General features: G+C 42.0%; 5 protein-coding genes across 5 annotated transcripts in view; all 5 read left to right on the top strand.

Annotated features, from left to right (window-relative positions):
- Positions 1–19,586, top strand: part of si:ch73-233f7.1 (uncharacterized protein LOC100537710 homolog) — a 112,390-nt gene extending 92,804 nt beyond the window's left edge. The window contains exons 2-5 of the mRNA XM_033974410.2: positions 14,691–17,288; positions 18,634–18,692; positions 18,764–18,891; positions 19,120–19,586. Of these exons, the coding sequence (XP_033830301.1) occupies positions 14,766–17,288; positions 18,634–18,692; positions 18,764–18,891; positions 19,120–19,436 (3,027 nt within the window). The 5' untranslated portion in view covers positions 14,691–14,765 and the 3' untranslated portion in view covers positions 19,437–19,586. The remainder of the gene's footprint in view (positions 1–14,690; positions 17,289–18,633; positions 18,693–18,763; positions 18,892–19,119) is intronic.
- The window catches only part of LOC117377603 (protocadherin alpha-C2-like), a 159,887-nt gene that overhangs the window by 113,899 nt on the left and 18,488 nt on the right, over positions 1–27,500 (top strand). The gene's annotated exons all lie outside the window — the stretch shown is intronic.
- On the top strand, positions 21,788–24,517 carry LOC117378051 (protocadherin beta-16-like). Its single transcript, XM_055225045.1, has 2 exons — positions 21,788–24,201; positions 24,385–24,517. The coding sequence occupies exons 1-2, from the start codon at positions 21,788–21,790 to the stop codon at positions 24,515–24,517; spliced, it is 2,547 nt and encodes an 848-aa protein (XP_055081020.1).
- Positions 24,631–27,039, top strand: LOC117378050 (protocadherin alpha-C2-like; the record flags this gene model as incomplete). The annotated part of the gene is made up of 1 exon (XM_033974589.1): positions 24,631–27,039. A coding segment is annotated over exon 1 (2,409 nt), but the record flags the coding sequence as incomplete, so codon positions are not given.
- The window catches only part of LOC117378049 (protocadherin beta-16-like), a 3,065-nt gene continuing 3,046 nt past the window's right edge, over positions 27,482–27,500 (top strand). The window contains exon 1 of the mRNA XM_033974588.2: positions 27,482–27,500. This exon is cut by the window's right edge and continues 2,443 nt beyond it. Coding sequence (XP_033830479.1) covers positions 27,495–27,500 — 6 coding nt within the window. The 5' untranslated portion in view covers positions 27,482–27,494.

The raw sequence follows: 27,500 nt of genomic DNA, 5'->3' as shown, positions 1-27,500 counted from the left end.
TCTCCTTTAGTGAAACGTGAGATTGTCATGAGTACTGCTGTGTCTGTGTTGGGGGGGGCAGTATCATACCTGTCTGTCTGATCTCCGTGCATTAGTGGCATTAGACGCTTGTTCCGCATGTTGTCTGCCTGTGTGTGTTCTGTCTGCCTATCTGTCTCACCAGAGTGTATTAAGCAGAAATATGCAGGAGTTTGTGTGTGAGTGTGCACATAGACACATCCAAGAATGTGCGTGGCTGTGTGCTGCAGGCGCTGGGGTCACAGGCAGGTCCTCATCTCCTCAGACCAGACGATGAGGAGGGGAGTGCTCTGCTGCAGCGCTCAGACCAGAGGAGCGATGTGCAGCAGTCTCCGATCTAGGACATAGCCTTGGGCAGCGACTAAATGAAAAACGAACAGCAGCCGGACCTTAAATGTTTATAAATTGGAGACGGACTAAACACACAGGGAGCAGACTGAACAGCACTGACCTGCTTTTTGTGCCTCTGGCCCTGATCTAGACCTTTAGTTTGAAATATTTTGAACACTTTTCAGGCATCAGTTTATCTATCTTTAAAAAGCATACAACATCATACAACATATTTAGAGTTCATTTTGGTAACACTATAATAACTCAAGCAAGCAGACAGCTCACAAGATGCTTCATACCTTTATCAATGCCTGAAGAAAGACTTCATTGAATTAATTGTTTTAAGAATGATTCCATGTTTCTTAATTAGTTAATTAGTTAATTAAGGGGTTATGGTTAGGGGATCTTTTTTAAGTACTTAATAAGCCTCAAATATTCTTAATAAACTATTTGTTCCTGAAGTCATTAGTGCTTTATTAAGGCTAATTAAAGTGTAGTTATTATAAATTGTTACCATTGTTCCTTGCATAACTGTAATATCAAACACAATGCAGTTATTCAAGGAACAAGGCACAGATGCTGTATTAGCCTGAAGACATGGCTCTCAGTTACAGCACTTTTCAGCACTATGTCCCTAAATGTGGTTCACACCATTTCACAAACCAAGAACGAGCCCACGTTGACCCTTGCTTTGACAATACAATCGTATGAAGTCAATATCATGTTTTAATAGTGACATTTAGGCTCTGCTCTCGACACAAGGCATGTGGGGGGATTTGGGGTAATGCTGGAATCATTTTAAGTGAAAACACAGGGGAGGCTTGGAGGAGGGGGTTAAAATGTGATGAACTGGAGATGAGGCGAGACAAAATGGGAGAAATTTACAGAGTGAGACCAAATGTATTGGCCTGGGGGGTCTGTAAGACCTGCACCAGGGACTAGTAGAATGTTAAGCCTTTTGTGCAGCCATCGAGGTTAGGAGTCATTGAGAGAGGCCTCTCCAGCCAAGACAGTTTGAGTGTCCCTGGACCAGCGCAAAAGACAGAGCCAAAGCTGCACAGCTGGGAAAGTCCAATAGCACTTGTGGAATACAGGCATTTATTCAAGTGCACGTTTCAGGCTGTAATTTCAAGCATTCAAAATTCTACACAATAGACATTATTTTACACATTTAAAGGTGCACCATGGAACTTGCACCATGTTATTGCTTGGCCAGAAATGTTCCATAGTATTACATTAAATGTAACATTTGCACTGCCTCTCCACAGATCACACCTATAATTTGGGCTGTTAGCATAACCAGCATGTCTCAAAATGCTGTAGAAAATTCCAGGCAAAGCATTAACACTGCACCAGAAATGTTAGTGTACAGTACATGAAAGTTGATTTTTAGTTAGTATTTGATTGATTTTACTGTAAAAACGTAATCACAATCACCATGAGGCATAATAAAGTATACCGTAACCCTAACACTATTTTCACAAGACTTGGTGGTATGTATTGACATTGCCTTTGTCCAGCAGTTAACGGTACCAACCTGTAAACTTTAAAAGAAATAGGACTTGTAAGAAATACGTTCCCTCTTCCCACCCCCGGCTTCAGAGTCCAGGATTTCCCTTGATGCCTGGTTGGAAATGTTGTATCATACATTTCAATTTATAAGATGTTATTTGGCAGTGTACTTCGGGTGCAGCTGTATGCCTTGTTGTTCAATCACAGAGTTAATTAGTGAAAACATATAGTACGATTTACCATAATGTATTACTCTTTATGCATACTGTAACTTGTCTTTGGGTAACTTCTCGTGCCAAACAATATTCTATTGCAATACCATATGTACCTCCGTTCTTCTTGCCACACACATTTTACTGAAAGAAGTGGCTATCTGTTACAGTTTTGCTCTTCGTTCTTGTTGTTTTGCAGAGACAACCCTCAGGTGAATACACAACAACAGGCCTAATAGCAGTTCCATGCTGAGTTCCTAACATGACACATTACCCATGTTGGTTCCCATCAAAGCTTTTACATTCTCATTCTTCTGCCCGTCGTCCTATGTCCTCCTGTTCTTTCATCTCGGGCCAGACATGCCCAACTGTAGCCAATTAGCATTTTCTCCCTCCCCATTTCTTTTTCCCCTCCCGTTTTCTGCCCTGCTCTCTTTTCTCCTTTCCGTGTTTGTTGTGTAAATTAGATTTGGGAGCTCTAGACAGATTTTGTACTCTTTGAGCTCTGTCTTTCTTTGGCCCTCTCTGTTTAACATGAATAAACCTGGTGGTAATTAAACATTTATGGAACTGGCATGGCCCCTTTTAGCCCATCTCCTCTCTTTACATTCACCCCTAACCAGCTTTTATCCCTCTGTCAGTCTGTCTAGATTCTCACGTTTGCACTCCTGACACCTGCATTGTCCTGTCTCCTCGCCCCTCATCACCTGCTAAACTGCCTTCCCAAGGGCTGCACTTGTCTGTCCCTTGTCCACCACTCCTTTTTATTCCCCCCCTCCCTCTCTCTCTCTCCCCACTAGAGGAGTAGGAGAATGATTAGTGAGAATGCATTCACTTTTTCCTTCCATGTGTAGTAGCAGTAAAACGCCTGGGAGAGATGTGCCAGGGAAGTAGTGGTGTTTGAAGATGTTGTAAAAGATTCGAAAGGTTACCAAGAAATAAAGTCAGCAGCACTCTTGTTACATAAACAGGGAGTCATGTAAGCAGCTGTGGGCCTTCTGGGTGCCTACTCTATAGTTAAGGTGTGTGTCCTGTGTGTTTTCAGTCGTGGGAACCCTAATTCTAGCAACCCAGATGTGCTGCACAATACAATGAAACCTGACCCCCCCTTACCAGCTACAGCAGTCCCCCTGCACCCCACTTCTCCTCCCTTGTCCTCCGAACCCGCCCAGAACTCTACGTTAAGACACATGTGGAAACAATTCAGTCAATGCCCTGAGCAGGGTAGCCCTCACACATACACACAAACACACTCCTTTCACACTCAGGTTTGTTAGACATATACAGGTCTGTCCCTCTGGCTGGGTGCTCATTGCATGGCATTTGACAGTGTGTTAACTCTACTGTGATGCTAAACTGCTATCAGCTTGTCTCCACTCCATCACTGAGCTGTGTGTACCCCAGGGCGGTGCACGTTTATACAGAGGGGAACAGCAGACTGTGCTCCAGGACAGTATGTGCAGAAGCCTGTGGGTGCTGTTCCATACTCATGTTGGTCAGTTATCACTTATTGATCATTATGTCCAAATAAAATTAAACAAGGCCAATTACATTATTATGAATAATTCTGAAATTCTGAAATTAGAAAATGCTTTATGGGTAAACACAGATACACACATCACCTGTGACACATCACCTTGACATATATACCCTTTTATCATACTTTGCTCGTATTTGGAGTGGCCACATTATCAGCAATGTTAATAATTTTGAAATATTTCACAACTTAACTCTATATGACATAATCTATATTTTTTTACATATATTTTGTAACATATTTGGTTAACTGTGTAATCCCTTAGTTGTCCAGGTCTGATCCATACCAAAAGAAAAATAAAATCTGTCAACTGGACATAATGTTGTAGGAGTAAAAATGTTTTGCTGCTGGTCAGATAACTGGTGGACACTGTCTTATATATAGATATAAGGCAGTTTCCACCAGTAATCTGACCAGAATTGAAGAAGCAGAACGTCTTAACTCCCACAACATTTTGTCCAGTGGACAGATTTTATTTTTCTTTTGTTATATTGGGTTAACATCATCCAGAGTACTGCATGCTGTGAAAGTGCAATACTTTCACAAGGTGATCCATTATTTTATAGCGAAAGGCATGTTATAGGCTTAAAACAGCTTTGTTTTACAAATGAGTGAAAGATAAAGCACACGTGCAGGCACAGTTAAAGTGCATGATCCAATACTGCAAAGTATTCCTTTGATTTCAGAAAATGAATTTTATTCTGAACATCAAAGAGTTAAAGAGTCAAAATTAGTTAAGTGTAAGTCTACATTTCCTTGTTCAAACTTAGTCCTTCTTAAAATACATGTAAATTTGTCCACATATCCATGTTAAAGCTGAGCAATGTAATACTGAATCCTGATCTCATTCAGCTACCATCTACCATCATCAAGTTCATTTGATTTTTCTTAACCAGTAGATGGCAGATGTAAAACCTTTGTTCAGACTCACCTGAAGTCTCTGATCTTCTTCTGGCTGGCACGTTATCAGACAAAACATAGATAGCATCTAGTGGTGAAGTGTGAGAATACAACGGATCGGCAGTTCCGTTCGGCAGTTAGGCAGTTCTAATAACTGATGATAGCTTTAATGTAGTTCTATGCTCAAACACAAACACTTTTTCCCACCTCTCCGATTAGCTAACCTCCACAAGGTTCTAAGTGAGTGACAGCTGGATTTAACCAACCATAGTGAATTGTGTATGAAGTGTGAACTTTCAGAAGTATGCAATAAAAAATACATAGATGATCATGATAAAATCATGATTGTGATCTGGTTCCAAAATACATATTTTTTGCCATTTTGCCCACCCCTAGTCTTGGGATAAAAGACAACATTTTTGAATGTGTTGAAATAAGCCCCTCTGAGTATTTCTGTGCTTTCACATCTGGTGCAGCATGTAAAATGGAAAATAGAGGGGTGGGATGTAGACTGACATAGAATTTGTAAAAAAACAAAAAAGACAGAAAATACACCCTGATCTCTAGCTAACATATTTGTAGCTTGCACTCATTGCTAGCACTGACCACATTCTCTACAGTCACACAGGATGCATACTTGGTCCGCACACGTATACGTCTTGTCTTTCATTTTCTCTCTCGCTCTCAATCAGTCTCCTGGCTTTTTTTCGGCCCGGTCCCAGAGTTGCACAGTGCGCTGGAGTGACTAGTGTTGTAAGTTGGCGTGAGCGCGTAGGTGATCTGGGTGTGATTACTACTTGGCTCCCCGACAGCTCTGATGATGACATTCAGTTCTTTGAGCTCCTCTGGCCTGGTTCTGCTCCAAACACAACCAGGCACAACACTATTGCTCTACCTCGCAACCAGCATACATACATACATGCAGCCTAGATACGTATGGCAACACAGGGCCTGACGTTTCCCAAGAAATGCAAAAGGATTATGGAAACAGGTTCATGTCAAAAACAAAGACCAGTCAATGGTCAGTAACATACATAATTCAATCAAATGAAAGTGAAAATGAAATGAAAACAAGCCTTTTGGATATAATTACATGTTAATAACTAGTACAATACAATCGCACATATCCAAACCAGCCGACACTTGAGCCAAAATGGGTTAACTACCCTGCACAAGAACACAATGGCAGTAAAGTGGAGGATCAAACCAAAATGACCTTGTAATGGACAAAGTAAAGCAATAAGCTTCTGACTACTCATGTTTCCTATACTTGTCAAAAACGTTTAGTCTGGACTCTGGTCTTATCTCTTAAATAATAATTAATAATCCAGAAATGAAAACTCACAGACTTCCACAAAATCAATGACTGAATGTTTTTAATCTGAGTTTGATTTTGTTCTAAATGCTAGAGCTTATTCACTTCCAATGTGCCATTAAAATAAACAAACCTGATTGCACAGCTCTTTCAGAGTTTGGCCTGAGATGTGGGGGACCATTTGGGGACCAGACTGTATACCCAAAGGATTCCAGTCTGCATTTACCAGGCAAAAATCATAACAAGTTTTTGTGCATTTTGGCATGACCTATATCAAAGTGAGTTTTTAGTGTTTTGTATCAATTACATTTGTGGGTGGAGTTTACAAAAGCAGAGCAAATTGTTGCATTTAGATGATGGCTGAAATCAAATTAGCAATCCATCATGAAAATGCCATGTTAATGTAATTCTTCACAGTTGTCATGAATGAGGAAATAAAGAAAACAAATTTGACCTCATATTTTCCTGGTCATTTAAAGAGGAACTTGTCTTTGGTCCAGTGCACCATCTCGTTAGAAAACCTCAGCCAATAATCTTGTTCGATTACCAAGTGATGATCACGCATATCCATGCATCAGTGTAGTAGTAGTTCTGCAGGAATATTCCGAATTCCGAATTATGCTGGGGAAGTACAAATATCAGCCCAGTGGATCTACCAACTGGTCGTTCTATCTCTTTTCCAAATGCTTATAATCGTTCTCATGAGGTGATTATAAATGCAACCTGGTCCTAATTTTCTGTTTCTGTATGTCTGCATTTGTATTATACTTCCATTACTCAAGTGCGTGTAGCCTCATTGAAATGCCAAGCTTTGAGTGAACACATGCACTCACAAACATACTGAAGACTGCGGCTTCATGCCCAGATTGTGTTAATCCTGTCTGCCACACATTTCTCTGCACACATCAGCATCAGTGTCTTTGTAGAAGACATACGCTCTTGCACTACTCTCCATCATTATCATTGTTTCAGCTGGAGACGAGTCAGCGCTTTTGTTTGTAATTACAAGGGTTTGAAGTAAAAGGGGAGAAGGCTCAAAAGCAAAGACAAGGAAGGATGGAAAAAGAAAGAGTAGGTCAGAAAAAAACAACAGAGCGCCTGTGACATATTAGTCACATTTTACCGTAATTGTTGTTCAGTGCATCCCACTCTTGTAAAAGAAAAAAAAAAAAAAAGACTTATGAAATAGTTTAGGAGTGTGCTTTTCAGTGGCCTGCTTCCAAGGTTTTGTCTGGTGAATGCTGTTCAAAGGGCATAGGGAGCTCTATGGCTGGTATGGCTTTGGAAACATGAGCACTATGGGTCCAGGCCTGTTCCGCTTCCTAAGCCTGGGGCTTCACTCAGGATTGACCCTATCAAAGAAGGAAGATTGTGCCATTTGTAGAGGTAATATGGAATCAGAGTGAATCTCAGAGTGCAAAATCCAAGATAAAACACTAGCACCTTCCATCTGTCTGTGTAGTGATAAGCTAACCTCAGCATTTAGATGACAGAATCCCCATGGATTAATGGATGAATTGATTTGCTGTTCTCATACTCATTTATCTTCATCGCTATTGGATCTTCTTTGATTAAGTCACAAAAGCTTAAAACATGAGTTAAATTATACATGACAGGGTAGCACACAGCCACGTCCAACAGTTTCTCTCTGACTTTTTACAGAGAAACATAAATAATGAGTGTCCTATTTCTTAAGCAGTTGCTTTTGTCTTTGAACATTCATATGTACATTTTACATACGTTTCAAAATGGTGTAGAATCTGTGCACAGAAAGCAACAGATACAACTTTCCAATTGGTGTGCGAGAGATATGTGACCCGTGCACGTCCTCTCCTGACTCCCAGTGTTGCCCAACAGGGAGTGTTTGTGTGGTATCCAATGGTAACGGAGAGAGGTGGGGGAGGCTGATGCAGAGGCAGGGCTGCACATTGGTTTGTTTGCATGTCTGATTGCTGGACGTATAGATGTGTTCAGGTGGGCGCATGCACCATGTCACTTTTTCTACATGTTTTTGTGCATGTGGGCCAGTGCACTAAACTCTATGGAAAGTGTTGTTGTCCACAGGCTAACTGTTACTGACAAGCACACACTGACTATTGGAGTCAAGAAGTGAAATGCACTCTCTGCTCTTTTCACTCCCCTAGGCTCTGTCGTTTTCCTAACTTTCCCTCCTCCCACTTTTATTTTCTATATTTTTCTCTGTCATACTTGTGCGTTTTCTCTCTCCCTGACGACTTCTTTCTCTGGTTCTCCTCCCCCTTCATCTCTGATGATTTTAGCAGAGGTGTGACTCATTGGGCATGAAGCCACCATGTCAGGTAGCACAAGAAGCACTGGACAGAATAAGAGGGAGATGTTTTATAAACATGGTGAGGTAAAGTGCGTGATTGGGAGTGGGGATAGAGATATGCAAAACAGACTGAAATGTGAAAAAGGAAAGAGTGAGCGACTGGCCTGTATAGTGAGCACAAGGGAAGACACTGGCCTGTATAGTGAGCACAAGGGAAGACACTGGCCTGTAGAGTGGCAAGGCAAAGCAAGTTTATTTGTATAGCACAATTTATTGACAAGGTAATTCAAAGTGCTTTACAGAATAAAAAGACATTCAAATCACAATACAACAAACTGAAACACAAATAATCACAAATAATCATCATAAGATTAACATTAAAGGAGAAAAGTGCAGAATAAAACATTTTCAGTCATATGCACAGCTAAAAATAACTGTTTTGAGCCTGGATTTAAACATTGTCAAAGAGGCCTGTCTCACATCTTCAGGAAGAATGTTCCAGGTTTTAGCTGCATAAAAGAGAAATGCTAAGTCCCCATGTTTAGTCCTGACTCTGAGCACCAGCTGAAGTCCTCAGAGTGCGAGATGGTTCATATGGCACTAACATGTCAGAGATGTACTTTGGTGCTGGGCTATAGAGACTTGTACAGTTAAAGTCTATTCTCTGACTGAGCCACAGGAGCCAGTGCAGAGACCTGAGCACTTGTAATTCCTGGTTCTAGTCAGGACCAGAGCCACAGCGTTCTGGATGTTCTACAGCTGTCTTAACGCTCGTTTGGAGAGGCCAGTGAGCAGGCTGTTACAGTAGTCTAACTTACTGGAGATAAATGCATGGCTAAGTCTCTCCAAGTCTGGTTTTGACAGTATACCTTTGATTTTTGCAATGTTTTTAGATGGTAAAAAGTTGCAGATGTTATTGATTCGATATGACTGTTAAAGTTCAAGTGTGAGTCCATTATTACCTCTAGATTTCTAGCCTGATTTGAGGATTTTAGGGAGAGAGACTGGAGGTGAGTGCTAACACTTTCACTATGTTTCAGTGGGCCGAAGATGATGACTTCAGTCTTGTCTTAGTTTAGCTGGAGAAAGTTGTTTTGCATCCACACATGATCTGTTGTATGCAGTGGCAGAGTGAATCCACTGGTCCATATTCACCTGATGCCGGTGAGACATAGATCTGAGTGTCATCTGCATAGTTGTGGTAGGACACATTATTGCTGCGTATTAACTGTCCTAACTGAAGCATGTAGAGATTGAACAACAGGGGTCCCAGGTATGAACCCTGGGGCACCCAACAGTTCAGGGACATTTTATCTGAGAGTGAGCACAAGGAAAGAGACTGGCCTGTAGAGTGAGCACAAGGAAAGAGACTGGCCTGTAAAGTGAGAACAAAACTCAAAGTATTTGGAAAGAAATTATAACTTCTGTCAAATCCAGGGCCTTATTTGCATGTTCCATTTATTTTTTGCATGTCCTCTAATAATCCCAATTGGCCCTTATTTAGTGTGCTTCCTCTGGTCATACTCAAACCAGAGTTTTATGAGATGTAATCTTGTGGGCAGGTCTGTGAATATGAACCAATATGAACCATGTTTTAAACCATAGCTGTGTGAAGTTTAAGTGACTTCATTAATTGCATTGGATCCAGAGATTCTGTATTAATATAATCGCTTTGGCAGCTGGTACCTGTGACTCTCTGACAGGAACAGCAGTACTGTGGTGGTCTGATCACAAGGCCTCAGTAAGAGATAACATGCACATTCATGTTTATGTGGATTGTCAATCAACTATTTTAGGCCTGAGGCAGGGATTCTCCACTCTCATCTCAGACTTGGCACATAGAGCTCTTCTCTGTTTGGGGTAAATTAAATTGACTTTACATTCATTTCCTGGCTCTACTTAAATACAAAGTGATAATTGTATCATGATTATACACAAAGAACTTGCTTCCTTTCCTCATACACACACTCTATATTCACAGCTGTGCCTACTACTGTAGACATGTGTGTAGTGTTTCTCTGTGTGGGATATTGTATTATTCTGATTATTATGGCCTGAGGTTCAGGTCGGTTTGAGGACACTTGGATACATGTACAAACGTGCACCGAGCTTTGCCTTGTGTCTTTAGCAGTCTCAGATCTCCTCTATGATGCTCCTGCCCTTCCTCTTCACTTCACCATGTTTTACCCCCCAGATCTCAAACACAGGAATTGCATTCCACTGTAAAAAATAATAAAAATAAAAATAAAAAAAATAAGATATTCTTCCACGGGAGGAGCTCGGAGTAGAGCCGCTGCTCCTACACGTTGAGAGGAACCAGTTGAGGTGGCTCGGGCATCTGCTCAGGATGCCTCCTGGACGCCTCCCTAGGGAGGTGTTCTGGGCATGTCCTACCAGGAGGAGGCCCCGGGGAAGACCCAGGACACGCTGGAGGGACTATGTCTCTCGGCTGGCCTGGGAACGGTTTGGGGTCCCACCGGAGGAGCTGGAGGACGTGTCCGGGGTGAGGGAAGTCTGGGAGTCCCTGCTTAGACTGCTGCCCCCACGACCCGGCCCCGGATAAGCGGAAGAAAATGGATGGATGGATGGATGAATATTCTAATACCCCAACGACATGATCAAATCTCTTGATTCTAGGTTTATCAAACACATTGTATCACTTTTTAATCTATGCACTAAGAAATAGGATACTATGAAATCATTACAGTAATTTAGACTCATATGCCTTTTTGACAAACACAGCACAGGGTCAGTGTGGCTGATGAGAGGGGCCTGATACATCCAGGGCTGAGCTGTGGTGACTGACGTGAGATCAAAGTCATCCTGATAGATGCTATCGTCACTCCCACCTGTTCTCGCTGGAATTTCCTGAGCGCTCATCCGTCTTTGCGCATGCGCTTATATCTGTTATGTCTATCGCAGTTTGTTAGTGTTTCTGCATGTCTGCCGCATCTGTTACCAGGTGCACATTGCCCTGTCGTTGTCTGTAGTCTGAACACGCCTGCAATTTGCGGGATTTTTTTTTTTTTTAATAATCTAAAACTGGAATATGTGCTCATGTCTGCCCCACTCCGCCTCTCGACATCGTCTTTCTCTTTTCCTACACTCTTTCCTCTCACTTTATGACAGCTGTAATAAGTTTAATAGATCAGGTTACACCCCTTAATATAAACCTCCCCATTTTCAGTTCTTTTTGTAATTTGGTCTCGCTTTCTATAAATACTATAGCTTATGTCTCAGCAGCAGACAGTTTCTCAGAAGTGGCAGACTCGGAACATGCTCGCTCTGTCTCTGCAGGCCTCTCAGGTTGCTGACATTTTCCATCTTTGCGGATAAAAAGTAATAATAATATTAATGGGTGGGGACAGAGTAAAGGTGCATTCACTGCCACTGCCAGCCTCCTATAAATATCGCCTTCTTTGGGGGAATCCGAGAAGCAACGCGGACCTTCAGTTTACACAGCTGAGGAGCATGTGGAGCAAACTAGTTTTTCCTCCCTCGTCTTATACCTTCTCTTCATTTTCCTATCACTCAGCGAGTCCTCTATCACCTTTTATTGCTTTGCCATATAGACTACCTCTCCGTTTCATTTTCTTTCAAACCTTTTAACATGTGAATTTGTGAATCTCTTCTGTTTGTATTCTAACTACAAAGTATGCATCCCGTAAAACAGGCATTTCAGATTGGACCTATATAACGTTTGAAGTTAATCGATATTAATCGGCTAAAAATAAATATGTGGATGGACTTAATCACAAACGAAACCATGTGGAGGATACTGTACACCTGTAAATGCTTGTTTCATTGGGCTTGACTTCAGATTTATTGATAAACACTGCCCCCTAGTGGCTCAATTATGTAGACGCAAGTTAGTGTTTAAATGAAAATATACCTTTAATTTTATACAGCATACGTATCTTACAATTATTATTAGTATTATTATTATTATTATTATTATTATTATTATTATTATTATTATTATTATTATTGTTATTATTATTATTATTATTATTATTATTATTATTATTGTTATTATTATTATTATTATTATTATTGTTATTATTATTATTATTATTATTATTATTATTGTTATTATTATTATTATTATTATTATTATTATTATCATGCTCATGTATAGTATAGGTTTTTTGTCATCTCTTTTTTTTCTTTATGACATGCAGCAAAGACAGAAAGCAAATTAGCTCCAATTGATTAATTAATCAATTAATTGTAATTGATAAACTGACAAGAGAATGAAAGAATCATTGAGTTTTGATGGCACTAGAGGGCAAAGTTTGCATCAAGCTCTGTGTAGGTTTTCAACCTAAGAACACAAACATTGTTATAATCTAACCGTTAATAACGTGAAGGGCCTTTCCAATAGAATTTGGTTTTGATTTATCATTATTATTATTATTATTATTATTATTAATTAATTATTATTTTTATTTTTTTTACACTTTTGACTACATTGGTAACGATAAATTGATTATTAATTCACTATATGTAGTTGCTTTTCTCTGTCTATTTTCTCCGAAGCAACCAGGAGATGGCGCTCTAATCTCAAATAGAGAAGCAGCGCAACTGACTCACTTGACAGTCATAAAAGAAATTAAATTTGCTTTAGTTTTTACTATTGTGAATTCTTCATTCAGTTATCTTATGGTGAGCTCTTTGCTAAACCAATGGGCTGCTAGTTGCAGTAGTTTATAGGCTGTTAAAAACTATGAGTTTTAAAAAGATGTGTGTGCATTGAGCACAGACACATGATGTCATGGATAAGTTTATTTGTGAGTAAATACGAAAAAAAAGTCCTCGTTAAGGAATTGGGTGGTACAGAAGGATCCAAAATAGTTCCGATCATCATCCCATTCACTTTTCTGTCAGTTGTACTCTAATTATAAATTGCGCTTTTAGACAGTGAGGAGCGCTCACGGTCATGCGGCTGCCGCACAGCTTCTGTTAAAGTAATGAGCGTCTTTCTGCGGGACAATGGGTTGAGCAAACCGATAGGGGCGGGTGAGACCAGCTTAATTCTCCGTGTAATGCATGGTAATGTAACCGGCACCGAGGGAGCGAGGCTGAAATGCTTTGGGATTATTTATCACAAAACATTTGTATTCTTCGTCGGAGAACGGTTGATCCCGGATAGCTGCACACTAATCCTCCACTCCGTTAATTAAAAAGAAGGCTAAAGCAATGGAATCGGTCCTGGTGATGTTTTCCTTTCCAGAAATGTAATCATTTCTGGAGAAGCTTAACCATCTGCTTGAGGTTAAATCTGAAGCAGATTGTGTTCTGTGTTTATCCAAACCTCGGATTGAAGTTGGTTCCTGAAAAGGGAGGGCGCTGTGCTTAGTTGGTGCTGGTTGGTTGCTTGGCAAATATAAACTTTGTTCAGTGGAGAACTCTTTAATCCCTGTGAGAATGTCACATTCACAATAGTAGTTTATAAAAAGTCAACAGTGTAGATTTCAGTCTAACACCTTTTTATAGGGCAGGTCACTGCTCTCGTGCCCAACGGCCTTAATGAAGACCACATTGCAGTTAACTCATATAACATGGGCCTAGAGATTTACAAATCAAACTGCGGATTTAACATTAAGATGCCTCTCGTGTCGCAAGCCAAGTAGACCTGACAAAGACATCCTTGTAGTCTCCACTCTCCAGCTCCTCTCTGTGTATCAGTGGCGGATGAACCTGCAGGATTAGGAGCCAAAAGATTAGATCAGCAAGCATGTGCCATAATCTAAAGAGTGTAACCATGTTTTCCTCTGATCGAAGGGCTTATTTCATGTCCAAAACCGGTAACCATGTCACCTATGGAAAGAATAATCCTGGTGTTAATATGTGATTACAGAGACGGTTTCAGCATTTTTATGTTGCTATTATGCTGATTGCTACAGTGCTTGTTCTGACACACTTAGTGAATTACAGGCCTAATACCATGTCACTACTATAATCATGTAAACCTCTGAGCTAATACAGTTTTTAATATTCATAAAACTGTCCTGATTTCAAAGATTATTTCTGCTAAACTCTTTCTGTTATTTAGACTTTTCACATAAATTCAGTGGATAATGGCTGCTTTCTAAAAAAAAAAAAAAAAAAAAAAAAAAGTTTGCATTGGATTGGCAATGTTTGTAATACGGTTGTGGAGATAAGATCTACTTCATAAATGCTATTCTCGGTGGCTGAAGTCTCTTTTAGAGGGAGTCACACACGCCAGAATAATTTATTTAATCCAATGCTAATGGATCATAGCGACAAACGTGGCGATAGGAAAGGGTTAACCGTCTACAGTCATTAGAGGCGCGCTTGGGATGTGCGTCCTCCAATACGAAACACCGAGTAACTGCGTCCACCCCTCCTTCTCCCTCACTTTCTCATTCTCTCTCCGGTCCTCACCATCTCCGCGCGCACCGCTCAGTGGAAAATCAAAGCGCGGACCACCCTGTTCAGACCAAGAGCGTTACATGGAGCACAGTCTTAGACCTGCTTATGTGGGATGACACTTTTGTGAACTATGCTGCAAAGTCATCTAAGAGTAGCATTCTGAATATTTATTTTCTCAAGTTTTCCCTGAGACTAATCATAGTGTCTTAATGGGGGGAAACGGGTACCTGGAGTGATTTTACGCACGGCGTAGACATGGAACACGGACTTTCCAGAGGCAGCTGGCTGCCTGTGACTGGGATGGTAATATGTCTCCTACTGTGTGGCTGTGTAGTGGACTTAGTTCTTGCTCAGATTCGGTATTCCATCCCCGAAGAGCTGGAACACGGAGCTTTTGTAGGTAATATTGCTGAAGACTTGGGTTTAGACGTGGCTAAACTCTCAGCTCGCCGATTTAGAATAGTGTCGGGGGCAAAAAGACAATACTTGGAAGTGAACTTGGAAAATGGCATTCTTTTTGTAAACGAAAAGATAGACAGGGAAGAGTTGTGTGACCGCAGTCCAAATTGTTTCTTACACTTACAAGTGGTTATTGAAAATCCATTGGAGCTGTATAGAGTGGAAGTAGAGATCCTAGACGTCAATGACAACTCGCCCAGCTTCCCATGGAGCGAGTTTAATCTTGACATCACAGAATCGGCTGCACCTGGCTCTTGCTTTCCATTAGAAAGCGCACAGGATCAAGACGTGGGCACCAACTCTCTGCGCTCGTACCAGCTCAGTGCCAACGCGCACTTCATTCTCAACATTCAAACGCGTAATGATGGCAGCAAGTTTGCGGAGCTTGTGCTGGACACCCCTCTGGACCGTGAGCAGCAGAAAAAGCATGAGATGGTTTTGACCGCATTTGACGGGGGGTCCCCGGAGAGATCTGGCACTGCACTCATAACTATAACTGTGTTAGATGCCAACGACAATGTACCAGTGTTTGACCGCTCGGTTTACCGTGCAAGTTTGGTGGAAAACGCACCGAGAGGGACCTTGGTTTTAAAGTTGAATGCTTCAGATCTGGATGAGGGCTCCAATGGGGAGGTGACCTATGCATTCAGCGGACACGCACCGCTCAAAGTGCGTGAGCTGTTCAGCGTGGACCCATATACCGGTGAAATCAGAGTCAAAGGCGTTGTGGACTATGAGAAAGCCAGTGTGTATGAGCTCTATGTCCAGGCAAAGGACCGGGGCCAATCAGCTGTAGCAGTGCACAGTAAAGTCCTCGTTGACATTCTGGATGTGAATGACAACGCGCCTGAAGTCATTCTCACGTCAGTGTCCACTCCAGTGCAAGAGGACGCGCCACCGGGAACAGTGATAGCCGTAATCAGCGTCATGGACCGGGACTCCGGAGAGAACGGAAACGTTGACTGTCAGATTCCAAACAATGTCCCGTTTCAGCTCCACTCATCTTTTAAAAACTATTACACTCTGGTGACAAGCGAGTTTCTGGACAGGGAAGCGGTATCTGAATACAACATTACGCTCACTGCGCGCGACCTGGGTTCTCCGTCGCTCTCCACCAGAAAAACCATCCTTGTGCAAGTGTCTGACATTAATGACAACCCCCCGCGGTTCTCTCAGCCTTCATACACTGTTTATGTGACCGAGAATAATGCCCCTGGCGCTTCCATTTGTTCTGTGACAGCGTTCGACCCCGATTCTAACCAGAACGCCTATCTGTCCTACTCTATTCTTGAGGGTCAGATTCAGGGCATGCCTGTGTCCACTTATGTCTCCATCAACTCTGACAATGGCAACATTTATGCACTGCGCTCTTTTGATTATGAGCAACTAAGAAACTTTCAGATCCTGGTGCAGGCTCAGGACGCCGGGTTTCCTCCCCTCGCCAGTAATGTTACTGTTAATGTTTTTGTCTTGGACCAAAATGACAACGCACCTGTCATCATCTCCCCGTTACCAAAAAATGGCACTTTGGCCACAGAGGTGGTACCGCGATCCGTAGATGCCGGATATCTGGTTACAAAAATCACCGCTCTTGATGCGGACGCAGGACAGAACTCTCGGCTGTCATATCAGCTAATACAGGCTACAGACCCGGGGCTGTTCAGTGTGGCACTTTACACAGGAGAAATCAGAACTATACGCAGGTTAGTGGAAAAAGACGCCATAAGGCAGAGGCTAGTAATTTTAGTGAAGGACAACGGCCAGCCGCCGCTCTCTAGTACTGTCTCTATTGTCCTTACTGTGGTAGACAGTGTGCCAGAGTCGCTGTCAGACTTTGGAGACCTGACGCTCAGCCCACAGCCCCCATCAAACCTGGCTCTTTACTTGATCGTCTCATTGAGCACCATATCTCTAATCTTTCTGGTGGCTATTATCGTGCTGGCAGGGGTGAAGTGTTACAAGGACAGAGAGACCCTGAGCGGATACAATCTACCCCCCTTTGCTTGCTGCTGCTGCGGGGGCTTTCAACCAGAGCCGCCTCCGGAGGCGTTCAAAAAATCTAATCTGAACCTTCAGATCTCCTCTGCTGCAAAAGTGCCCACGAACTGTATGGAAGCGAATGGAAACAGCAGTCTATCGCAGTCATATTGTTATAAAGTGTGCCTAACACCAGAATCAGCCAAAAGTGACTTTATGTTTATTAAACCGTGCACCCCGAGCAGCACGCCACGGAACAATGAGGCGAAGAGTGCGGACAACTCCTGGAACGCGCATAGTCGGAGTGCATCTGTCAACAATGGAGCGACTACTCCCAGCGAGGTAAAGCGCACCGTGCACTACACAATAATTAGGCTATATTGCAAATAATATGTAGCATAACTTATACATTAGAATGAGATCCGATTAGTGACAAACACAGGACACTTCCCTTCGACTGAGGGGATTCATTAAAAAAAAACAAAAACAACAATACAGAAAAGACACACGTCAAGGTGAGGTGGCAAGGTGAATCTTTGCAGTACATGTATTAGTGCACATCACGGTTCAAAAACTATACATTTTGGTCGGATAACCTTACTAAGTTCCTCTCAAGGGCAAAGGCACTGACGACCTATTACAGCGCGCGCTGCTGTATTGTACTCAAAGAGTGCATGCACCCCATTATTAATGAAATATGACAACGGGCCGGATTTTTTTGAGACAGGGGGACAAAAAAGGGGAGGGGTGCAAGGAGAAATGGGGAGACAGTAGAGGAGGGGGGCGCGTGGACAAGGCTGGGCTGAAACGTGGCCCGCGTGTAGATCGGGTCTGTGTTGTCCTCTGAATGCCACGGGAGAGAGAAATGTGACTTCATATTTGTCGAGCAAAGCTGGGGGAGAGAGAGAGACGGAGGGAGAGACGGAGAGAGAGGAATAAGGAGAGAGTGTAATCCAAATAGGTAGCCAGCAGAAGGTAAATGTGCGTGAGCCCACTATGCCGGTGTGATGCACACCTCGGACAAGAAAAGATATTTTAAGGTCACTGTTTTGTTTTTTTTTCTACGAAACTATGATCTTTACCCTTCACAGTGTGTTCCATCAACTCACCTCATAAAGCCTTAAATCTCAGTGAGAACAATAGAATAAGTGCACACAAAACCTCCAAAACTTTTCTAGAGTTTTAATTAAAAATGTAGCTCAAGGAGAGGAGCTTCCTACAAATATGGCTGTAAAACGATGCATAAAATCAACAAAACAACAACGTGTGTAATTTCCTTAATTTTCTCTCTGGCACGGTTTCCTTTGATGATTAAAATCATATTTCGTTTCATCCCGGTGGGGTTCTAATTGGTTTTGTGCCTACTTGGCTAGAAGCATATTTTGAATACTGATTTGTATAATACGCTTACGTCGCATTCATTTTGCTTACCATCCTGGTAAATGGTGAATTAATCACGAATGAAAACCATGTACTCAAGCCGGAAAAAATTCTCTCTACTTTTACATTTTAATCGAAATGTCTTCAAAATGTCCACAGGGTGGCAGTCTCGATCCATGTTACATTATAAACCAGTTGAGTCTTTAAGTTGAATGAGTTTTCCTGTCAGTTAAAAGAGACGGAATCAACGTACACATTATCGTTAATTTAATTGCAGCATTAATTATATATGACTTTCTCTTCACAGCTCAAACAGCCAAATACAGACTGGACTCTCACAAAGAACCAGAACTCATCTATTAAAAGGTATAAAACCATTTCTTAAATTCACCTACTTATAGACATTGAGTTGCCTAATCCCTTCATTTATCCTGCAGTTATAACTCTATTAACATGGATGGAACCCTTATGCGCAAAGCAATGCATACAGACCCAGAAAACTATGTGACCTCAATGGCACCAGGGCAGTACTGGACATGGGGGACCCACATGAAGGGCATGAAAGGTAAGAATAGTGAATATACAATTGAACTCTTGCAGTAGGCACACACATAAATTATGATGAGAACTGTATTATTTATACAACAAAAGAAACTGCCACATTTGATTACAGAAGACTATAACAGCAACAACAACAGTATATTTGTTCATGACTATATCTGATTGTAAAGTTCAGAACCAGTATTATATAATAGAGTAGTTGTCTCGTCTCTTCTCTCTCCACAATCAACAGAATATAAGATGTCCCCTTCGACAAGCAGTGTGCAGTCCAGGCCCTGGACTCCCAGGTGCACACCTCCTCCTCCTCCTCCTCCTCAGCAGCAGCAGCCATCTCTCCCCACCCACCCGCACCCCCACCCTCCTCCAGACTACCACCACAACGTCTACATCCCAGGGACACCCTCGGGTTTCTGCACCCTACGGCCCGCAGTACAGCGGAGTGAGCTGGACGTACACAACTCCTTTTCTACCTTTGGAAAAAAGAGACGTCTTCAGATGTCCCCCCAGGGAGAGGCAGCCATGATCACTAATGACTTGTACAATGACTGATCACTTTGATATAATCAAAGCTGAAACTTTAATAAAGGATGAACTCAACATGGTGTCCAAAGACACAGCCCGCAAATGTTCCGGAACATAAGATGTGTGGCACTAGAGATGCAGCAGTGGAAGCAGCAGAAACCATGTGTGCTAACCGTCACCAGGTTATTGTGAAATTATTATTATTATTATTATTATTATTATTATTATTGCACATTACATACATTTTTATTATTTAGACAATCAAACGCATCCAAAAGTTACTAAGAACATTGGTAAAACTAGTATTGCACATTCTGAATTTATATTTTGAATATCAATTGAAAAATCTTTGTACTTTTTTGCCAACACATCTTGTGGAATAATGGCACATATAATATGGTTTATGATACAATTGCAATAGTGCAGCAAACTTAAAGAGAGGGGCTGTTCCCACATGTACTGTATAGAATAATCAAAATAAAGTATTTTTTTCATATCCTGTTTTGTTTCCTCATCATTTGCCTGGGATAAACACACCTCTGAATATGAGTGCATTAGTTTGAGTAGAAAAGTTGCATTGCTATATTTACACAGGTTAAGACCTTTTTACCTTAGCAAGCATTTTTGTCTATGAGGAATAAACAGAGTAAAATGCTAATATATGCTAATTGGGGTGCTTGCATTTCCATTTGCCCTCGAGAGTAGCGGGTTCATTAACTGAACAAACAGAACCACCTCACTCGAAATATCACTTTAATTAAGACTACAGGCAGCAATACAAGCACCAAGGGAAGGGGCTCAGCTCCAAATGCCACACCTGCAATTGGGCTTGGGGTTGCTCTCCCTGTGCCCTTTACTTTCTGCATTTTAGGAAACATGTGAGAAGTGGAGTATGGCCAGGAATAAGTCGGGTAATTGGGTCGGTGTATGACAGGAAATAATTGTACTAATAAGGGAATGGTTGTCCTTAGAGAGCGGAGAGGGAGGCGGCATAACCTTCTGTGGAGTGAGAAGATCCTAAGGGACGACTGAAAGGGGTCAGATTGGCTTACCTGGTAATGACTAACGCAATGGGGCTGCTCTAAAAATATCACGTGCCAAAAGTGTCTGAGACGTTAAAGGGGAAGTCAGTTCAATCATCTCAAACACGAATGATATTATGTGCCACTAATTGCAATAATTCATGATGACATAAGTACAGACTCCTGACAGCCCACACAAGAGCTTAACCTGAGCTGCACTGGTCATTAGCTCTATGGAGCTGTCCTTTGTCATGGTCCTGAAAGTGACATTGATGCGCTTCCTATATTTGTCCACTAGAGGGCACAGCCAGTCTGTTCTTAAAGCTGATGTGGCTGAAAGGGCCATAGACTGTAGGCCTATACTTTGTGAAGGGGCACGTTAGAAAACACTTTCAAGTTATAACATCATTTAAAAAAAACGAAGGTATTACATATAAGAAAATAAAAATATCCTTATTTTATAAAGTCTATCAATAAATTCTTACACATTGAAATACATTTAAATAATATCAATTCAAAATAAATAAAAAAATAAAAAAATAAATAAATAAATGAATAAATAAATAAATAAATAGATAAATAAAATAATAGAAAAGTGATTTTACGTTTATTATTATTATTTATTTATTTATTTATTTATTTATTTATTTATTTATTTATTTATTTATTTATTTATTTATTTATTTATTTATTTATTTATTTATTTATTTATTTATTTATTTATTTATTTATTTATTTATTTATTTATTTATTTATTTATTTATTTATTTTACCGAAACATCCCCACTAGATGGCGTCTGCGTTTCTGGTCCAGGCAACAGTGGGCTGCTTTAGAGGGAAGACATAATTTTGGCACATATTGTATCAGCGTCCGCAGTAATTATGTGTGTTTTGTTCCTTGTTTTAGTTTTCTTTTATTCTTCTTCCCATTTTGCATATACCATTTGCCTTAAACCAAACGCCGTCCAAGATGTAAATCTATGAAAATAGCCCATGAGTCTCGTTCTCTCTTTGTTCTAAATACAACATTATTGATATGAGATGGCACATTATTCAAAAGTAATTACACTAAAATAATGTTATTACAAAATACACGTTACAAAAGTGATTTACAGGGTGGCGCTATTGGGTGCGTAAAAGCTCAGACAGACTTCACCGTGAGCCGCTGTGGGACGGACCAAAGAGCCAAAGGAAAGCGCCGTAATGCTGAAATTGAGTGGGCATTTTATATAGTCCTTTTAAAGCTTTATTCAGTTGTCATGTTCTCCAGAAAACCATGGACTGTAAAGGTTCAACGTTTTTATGATTGATAGCTCAAGAATTTTCTGCATCGGAAAGATAAAACTGAGACTTAGGATGACGGCCTGGACAAGGTACGTGCTGCTGGCTTTTAGTGTTTTGTCTTATGTGGATCGAGTCTCCACATCTGTGACTCATTACTCCATACCTGAAGAAATGAAAGAAGGATCTGTTGTTGCTAATCTCGCAAACGACTTAAGTCTGGATTTGAAAACACTGAAGGAGAGAAAGATGCGTCTTGACATTATAGCGAACAAGAAATATCTGGACGTGAACAAAGAGACGGGGGAGCTGTACATTGTTGAAAAGATTGACAGAGAATACATTTGCACAACAAAATTTGCTGCATCCTGCTATCTTAGGTTTGAAGTGATTTTGGAAAATCCATTGCGTATATTTAATATAGAAGTTGAAATTATGGACATAAACGACAACGCCCCTCATTTTCGCAGAGACGCTATTCACTTGGACATATCAGAGGCCACGCAGAAAGGAGAGAGATTTTCACTGAGTAACGCAGTAGATCCTGATGTTGGCAGTAATACACTGAAAACATATTACTTGAGTGAAAGCGACCATTTTAATATTGAAGTTCAAACGGGACGAGACGGGACCAAACTGGCTGATCTGATTTTAACAAAGACATTAGACAGAGAGCAGCAGGCTGTCCACAATTTAATTCTGACTGCTGTAGACGGCGGGACACCGGCTCGATCTGGCACCGCGAGCATCATTGTGCATGTATTGGACACTAATGATAACGCTCCTGTGTTTGAAAAAGACAATTATGACATTAAAGTAATGGAAAACTCTCCTGTTGGAAGTTTAGTTGTTTATTTAAATGCGACAGATTTAGACTCTGGATCAAACTCAGATGTATCGTATTCTTACAGCCTTTATACATCAGAAAAAGCACAAGAGACATTTAATCTTAATCCCAAAACTGGTGAGATTACAGTAAAAGGCGTGTTAAATTATGAAGATTATAAAATCTACGACATGGAGATTATTGCCACTGATAAAGGAGTCAACAGTTTATCAGGACAATGCACAGTAAAAGTTATTGTTGAAGACATGAATGACAACCACCCAGAAATATCTATTAAGTCTTTTCAGAGCCCTGTCGGTGAGGACATAGAGGTGGACACAGTGATAGCTGTGGTCAGTGTCAGTGATAAAGACTCAGGAGACAATGGAGAGGTAGATCTCCACATTCCTCGTCATATGCCTTTTAAACTGCGTCAGTCTTCTGATAACTATTATGAACTGGTAGTATCTGAGCCTTTAGACCGGGAGAAAGTCCCTGAGTATGAAATCACGTTCACTGTCACAGACAGAGGCTCTCCTCCATTATCTGACAATGAGACTATGACTTTAGAGCTGCTGGACGTGAACGACAATGTGCCACAGTTCCCTCAGTCCTTTTACACTATACGCGTCCCAGAGAATAACGCACCAGGAGCCCTGCTCGGCTCACTCACGGCCTTTGACCCTGACCTCCATGAAAACCAGTATCTAGTTTACTTCATCCTGGAGAAGGAGGTAGCCAACACCTCCATGTCCATGCTGTTCTCCATCAACCCAGAGAACGGGAACTTGTACGCGCTCAAGACATTTGACTATGAGATAGAGAAGGAGTTTCTGTTCCACATCGAGGCCAGAGACTCGGGCTCTCCTCCTCTGAGCAGTAACGTGACTGTGCACATCATTATTATGGACCAAAACGACAACGCTCCGGTCATCGTGTCCCCGTGGCGCGCACACGGCTCAGTGGTGGAGGAGAAGATCCCCAGGTCCACTGATAAAGGCTCGCTGGTGGCCAAAGTGATAGCTCTGGACACTGACTCTGTGCACAACTCTCGCATCACCTACCAGTTTCTACAGGTCACTGACGCCACGCTGTTCAGTCTGGACCAGTACAACGGAGAGATCCGCACCATGAGAATGTTCAGCTACAGAGACCCGCGCCACCAGCAGCTGGTGGTGGTTGCCAAGGACAACGGGCAGCCCTCCCTGTCGGCCACAGTGACCATCAAACTGTCCACGGTGGAGACGGCTGTGAAGCACTACTCTGACATGACGGAGGTGCCTCTGGAGTATGACATCTTCTCAGACCTGAACCTGTATCTGGTGATTGGTTTGGGCTCGGTCTCCTTCCTCCTGCTCATCACCATACTGGTCACCATCGTGCTCAAGTGTCAGAAACCCAAGTCCAGCAGCAAAGCTCCTCCTCCCTGCAGGAACAGCGTGATCAGTGAGAGGAACTCCACCATCGCAGACTCCACTCTGGTGTCCAACGATGCCTACTGGTACAGCCTGTTTCTGGCAGAGACCAGGAAAGGAAAGCTAGTGGTGAGACAGCCTGTGCCCAAAGGCTCCAGATACATAGTGTCCAGTATACCACGAGGCACAGGAGTGACAGACACCAGCGGCTCTGCGCCCTCCACTCTGCAGGTAAGAGTTTGTTTTTTGTTTTTTTTTTCCCCCCAAAAACAAAGCAGATTAAAATCATCTTATTTCCGGGGTTTTATTTTTAATAACAAGGTGAAGCCATATGATTTATGTTTTTACTCTTGAGAAGGTTACACCCATAAATATTAATAGTTTGTTTTGCAACATGACACTTACATTATACTTAAGTACCTGAATCACAGGTGGCGCTGTTCATTGGTGAAACAGATGCCCTTTTTCTCTGCCGTCACGTCATGGGGCGGACCATTGTGTCGAGGACAGCTCCTTGGTGCTGAAAATAGCGACTGCAACGTAGTCTTTATCTCAAATCTCTGAATTTATGCATTTTTCATTTTGTTTTCCATATATTTTGATGCCAGAGAGCATGTGTGAAAAAGGAGTAAACTTAATTTAATGTGGTCTCGCGCGTAAAACGGCTTTATGAAACTATGGCGTTCTCTACAAGGTACGTGTTTTTCGCATTTGTTATTGACTTAATTTTCCTGGAACGTGTTTCCACATCTGTGACTCATTACTCCATACCAGAAGAAATGAAAGAGGGATCTGTTGTTGCTAATCTCGCAAACGACTTAAGTCTGGATTTGAAAACACTGAAGGAGAGAAAGATGCGTCTTGACATTATAGCGAACAAGAAATATCTGGACGTGAACAAAGAGACGGGGGAGCTGTACATTGTTGAAAAGATTGACAGAGAATACAATTGTCCATCAAAGTCTTCGGGATCCTGTTACTTGAAACTGGAAGTCACGCTAGAAAATCCATTGCGTATATTTAACATAGAGGTGGAAATTATGGACATAAACGACAACGCCCCTCATTTTCGCAGAGACGCTATTCACTTGGACATATCAGAGGCCACGCAGAAAGGAGAGAGATTTTCACTGAGTAACGCAGTAGATCCTGACGTTGGCAGTAATACACTGAAAACATATCGTCTCAGTGAAAGTGACCATTTTAATATTGAAGTTCAAACGGGACGAGAAGGATCAAAGTTTGCTGAATTAATATTAACAAAGACATTAGACAGAGAGCAGCAGGCTGTCCACAATTTAATTCTGACTGCTGTAGACGGCGGGACACCGGCTCGGTCTGGTACCGCGAGCATCATTGTGCATGTATTGGACACTAATGATAACGCTCCTGTGTTTGAAAAAGACAATTATGACATTAAAGTAATGGAAAACTCTCCTGTTGGAAGTTTAGTTGTTTATTTAAATGCGACAGATTTAGACTCTGGATCAAACTCAGATGTATCGTATTCTTACAGCCTTTATACATCAGAAAAAGCACAAGAGACATTTAATCTTAATCCCAAAACTGGTGAGATTACAGTAAAAGGCGTGTTAAATTATGAAGATTATAAAATCTACGACATGGAGATTATTGCCACTGATAAAGGAGTCAACAGTTTATCAGGACAATGCACAGTAAAAGTTATTGTTGAAGACATGAATGACAACCACCCAGAAATATCTATTAAGTCTTTTCAGAGCCCTGTCGGTGAGGACATAGAGGTGGACACAGTGATAGCTGTGGTCAGTGTCAGTGATAAAGACTCAGGAGACAATGGAGAGGTAGATCTCCACATTCCTCGTCATATGCCTTTTAAACTGCGTCAGTCTTCTGATAACTATTATGAACTGGTAGTATCTGAGCCTTTAGACCGGGAGAAAGTCCCTGAGTATGAAATCACGTTCACTGTCACAGACAGAGGCTCTCCTCCATTATCTGACAATGAGACTATGACTTTAGAGCTGCTGGACGTGAACGACAATGTGCCACAGTTCCCTCAGTCCTTTTACACTATACGCGTCCCAGAGAATAACGCACCAGGAGCCCTGCTCGGCTCACTCACGGCCTTTGACCCTGACCTCCATGAAAACCAGTATCTAGTTTACTTCATCCTGGAGAAGGAGGTAGCCAACACCTCCATGTCCATGCTGTTCTCCATCAACCCAGAGAACGGGAACTTGTACGCGCTCAAGACATTTGACTATGAGATAGAGAAGGAGTTTCTGTTCCACATCGAGGCCAGAGACTCGGGCTCTGCTCCTCTGAGCAGTAACGTGACTGTGCACATCATTATTATGGACCAAAACGACAACGCTCCGGTCATCGTGTCCCCGTGGCGCGCACACGGCTCAGTGGTGGAGGAGAAGATCCCCAGGTCCACTGATAAAGGCTCGCTGGTGGCCAAAGTGATAGCTCTGGACACTGACTCTGTGCACAACTCTCGCATCACCTACCAGTTTCTACAGGTCACTGACGCCACGCTGTTCAGTCTGGACCAGTACAACGGAGAGATCCGCACCATGAGAATGTTCAGCTACAGAGACCCGCGCCACCAGCAGCTGGTGGTGGTTGCCAAGGACAACGGGCAGCCCTCCCTGTCGGCCACAGTGACCATCAAACTGTCCACGGTGGAGACGGCTGTGAAGCACTACTCTGACATGACGGAGGTGCCTCTGGAGTATGACATCTTCTCAGACCTGAACCTGTATCTGGTGATTGGTTTGGGCTCGGTCTCCTTCCTCCTGCTCATCACCATACTGGTCACCATCGTGCTCAAGTGTCAGAAACCCAAGTCCAGCAGCAAAGCTCCTCCTCCCTGCAGGAACAGCGTGATCAGTGAGAGGAACTCCACCATCGCAGACTCCACTCTGGTGTCCAACGATGCCTACTGGTACAGCCTGTTTCTGGCAGAGACCAGGAAAGGAAAGCTGGTGGTGAGACAGCCTGTGCCCAAAGGCTCCAGATACATAGTGTCCAGTATACCACGAGGCACAGGAGTGACAGACACCAGCGGCTCTGCACCCTCCACTCTGCAGGTACAGACCTTTTTCTCTCTCTCTTTATTTATTTATTTATTTATTTATTTTTTAGAAAAAAACAAACAAAACTATCTTACCTTTCTTTCACGATTATATTGAAATGGCAACTAAAATGTGTCCAATATTTTTCTTTGAGTACATACATAAAATGACTTAAGAAACTTTTCCACGTTACTCTTGCGTCGTGAAGCTATTGTTTAATCACGGGTGGCGCTGTTTATTCGTTAAACATCAGCTCTTACCTGCTCTATCGTCACGCCACGGGGCGGTCCTGGGGAAGACAGTTCCTTGGTACTGAACGAAACGAAGCGATCTGCTTTCATCGCTTATCCGTGATTTTGTGCATTTTTCACTATAGAGTCAATCTATTTTAATGCCAGGCCAGAACTGTGAATGAAAGGAAATGGAATACGCTTAATTTTTACGTAATTTGGTGCATAATAATACGGCACTCGGAAATCATGAAG

This window comes from Periophthalmus magnuspinnatus, chromosome 10, assembly GCF_009829125.3.
Source record: "Periophthalmus magnuspinnatus isolate fPerMag1 chromosome 10, fPerMag1.2.pri, whole genome shotgun sequence".
NCBI classification, from domain to species: domain Eukaryota; kingdom Metazoa; phylum Chordata; class Actinopteri; order Gobiiformes; family Gobiidae; genus Periophthalmus; species Periophthalmus magnuspinnatus.
The sequence above is the reverse complement of the archived record's forward strand: the minus strand, read 5'-3'. Positions and strand labels throughout refer to the sequence as shown.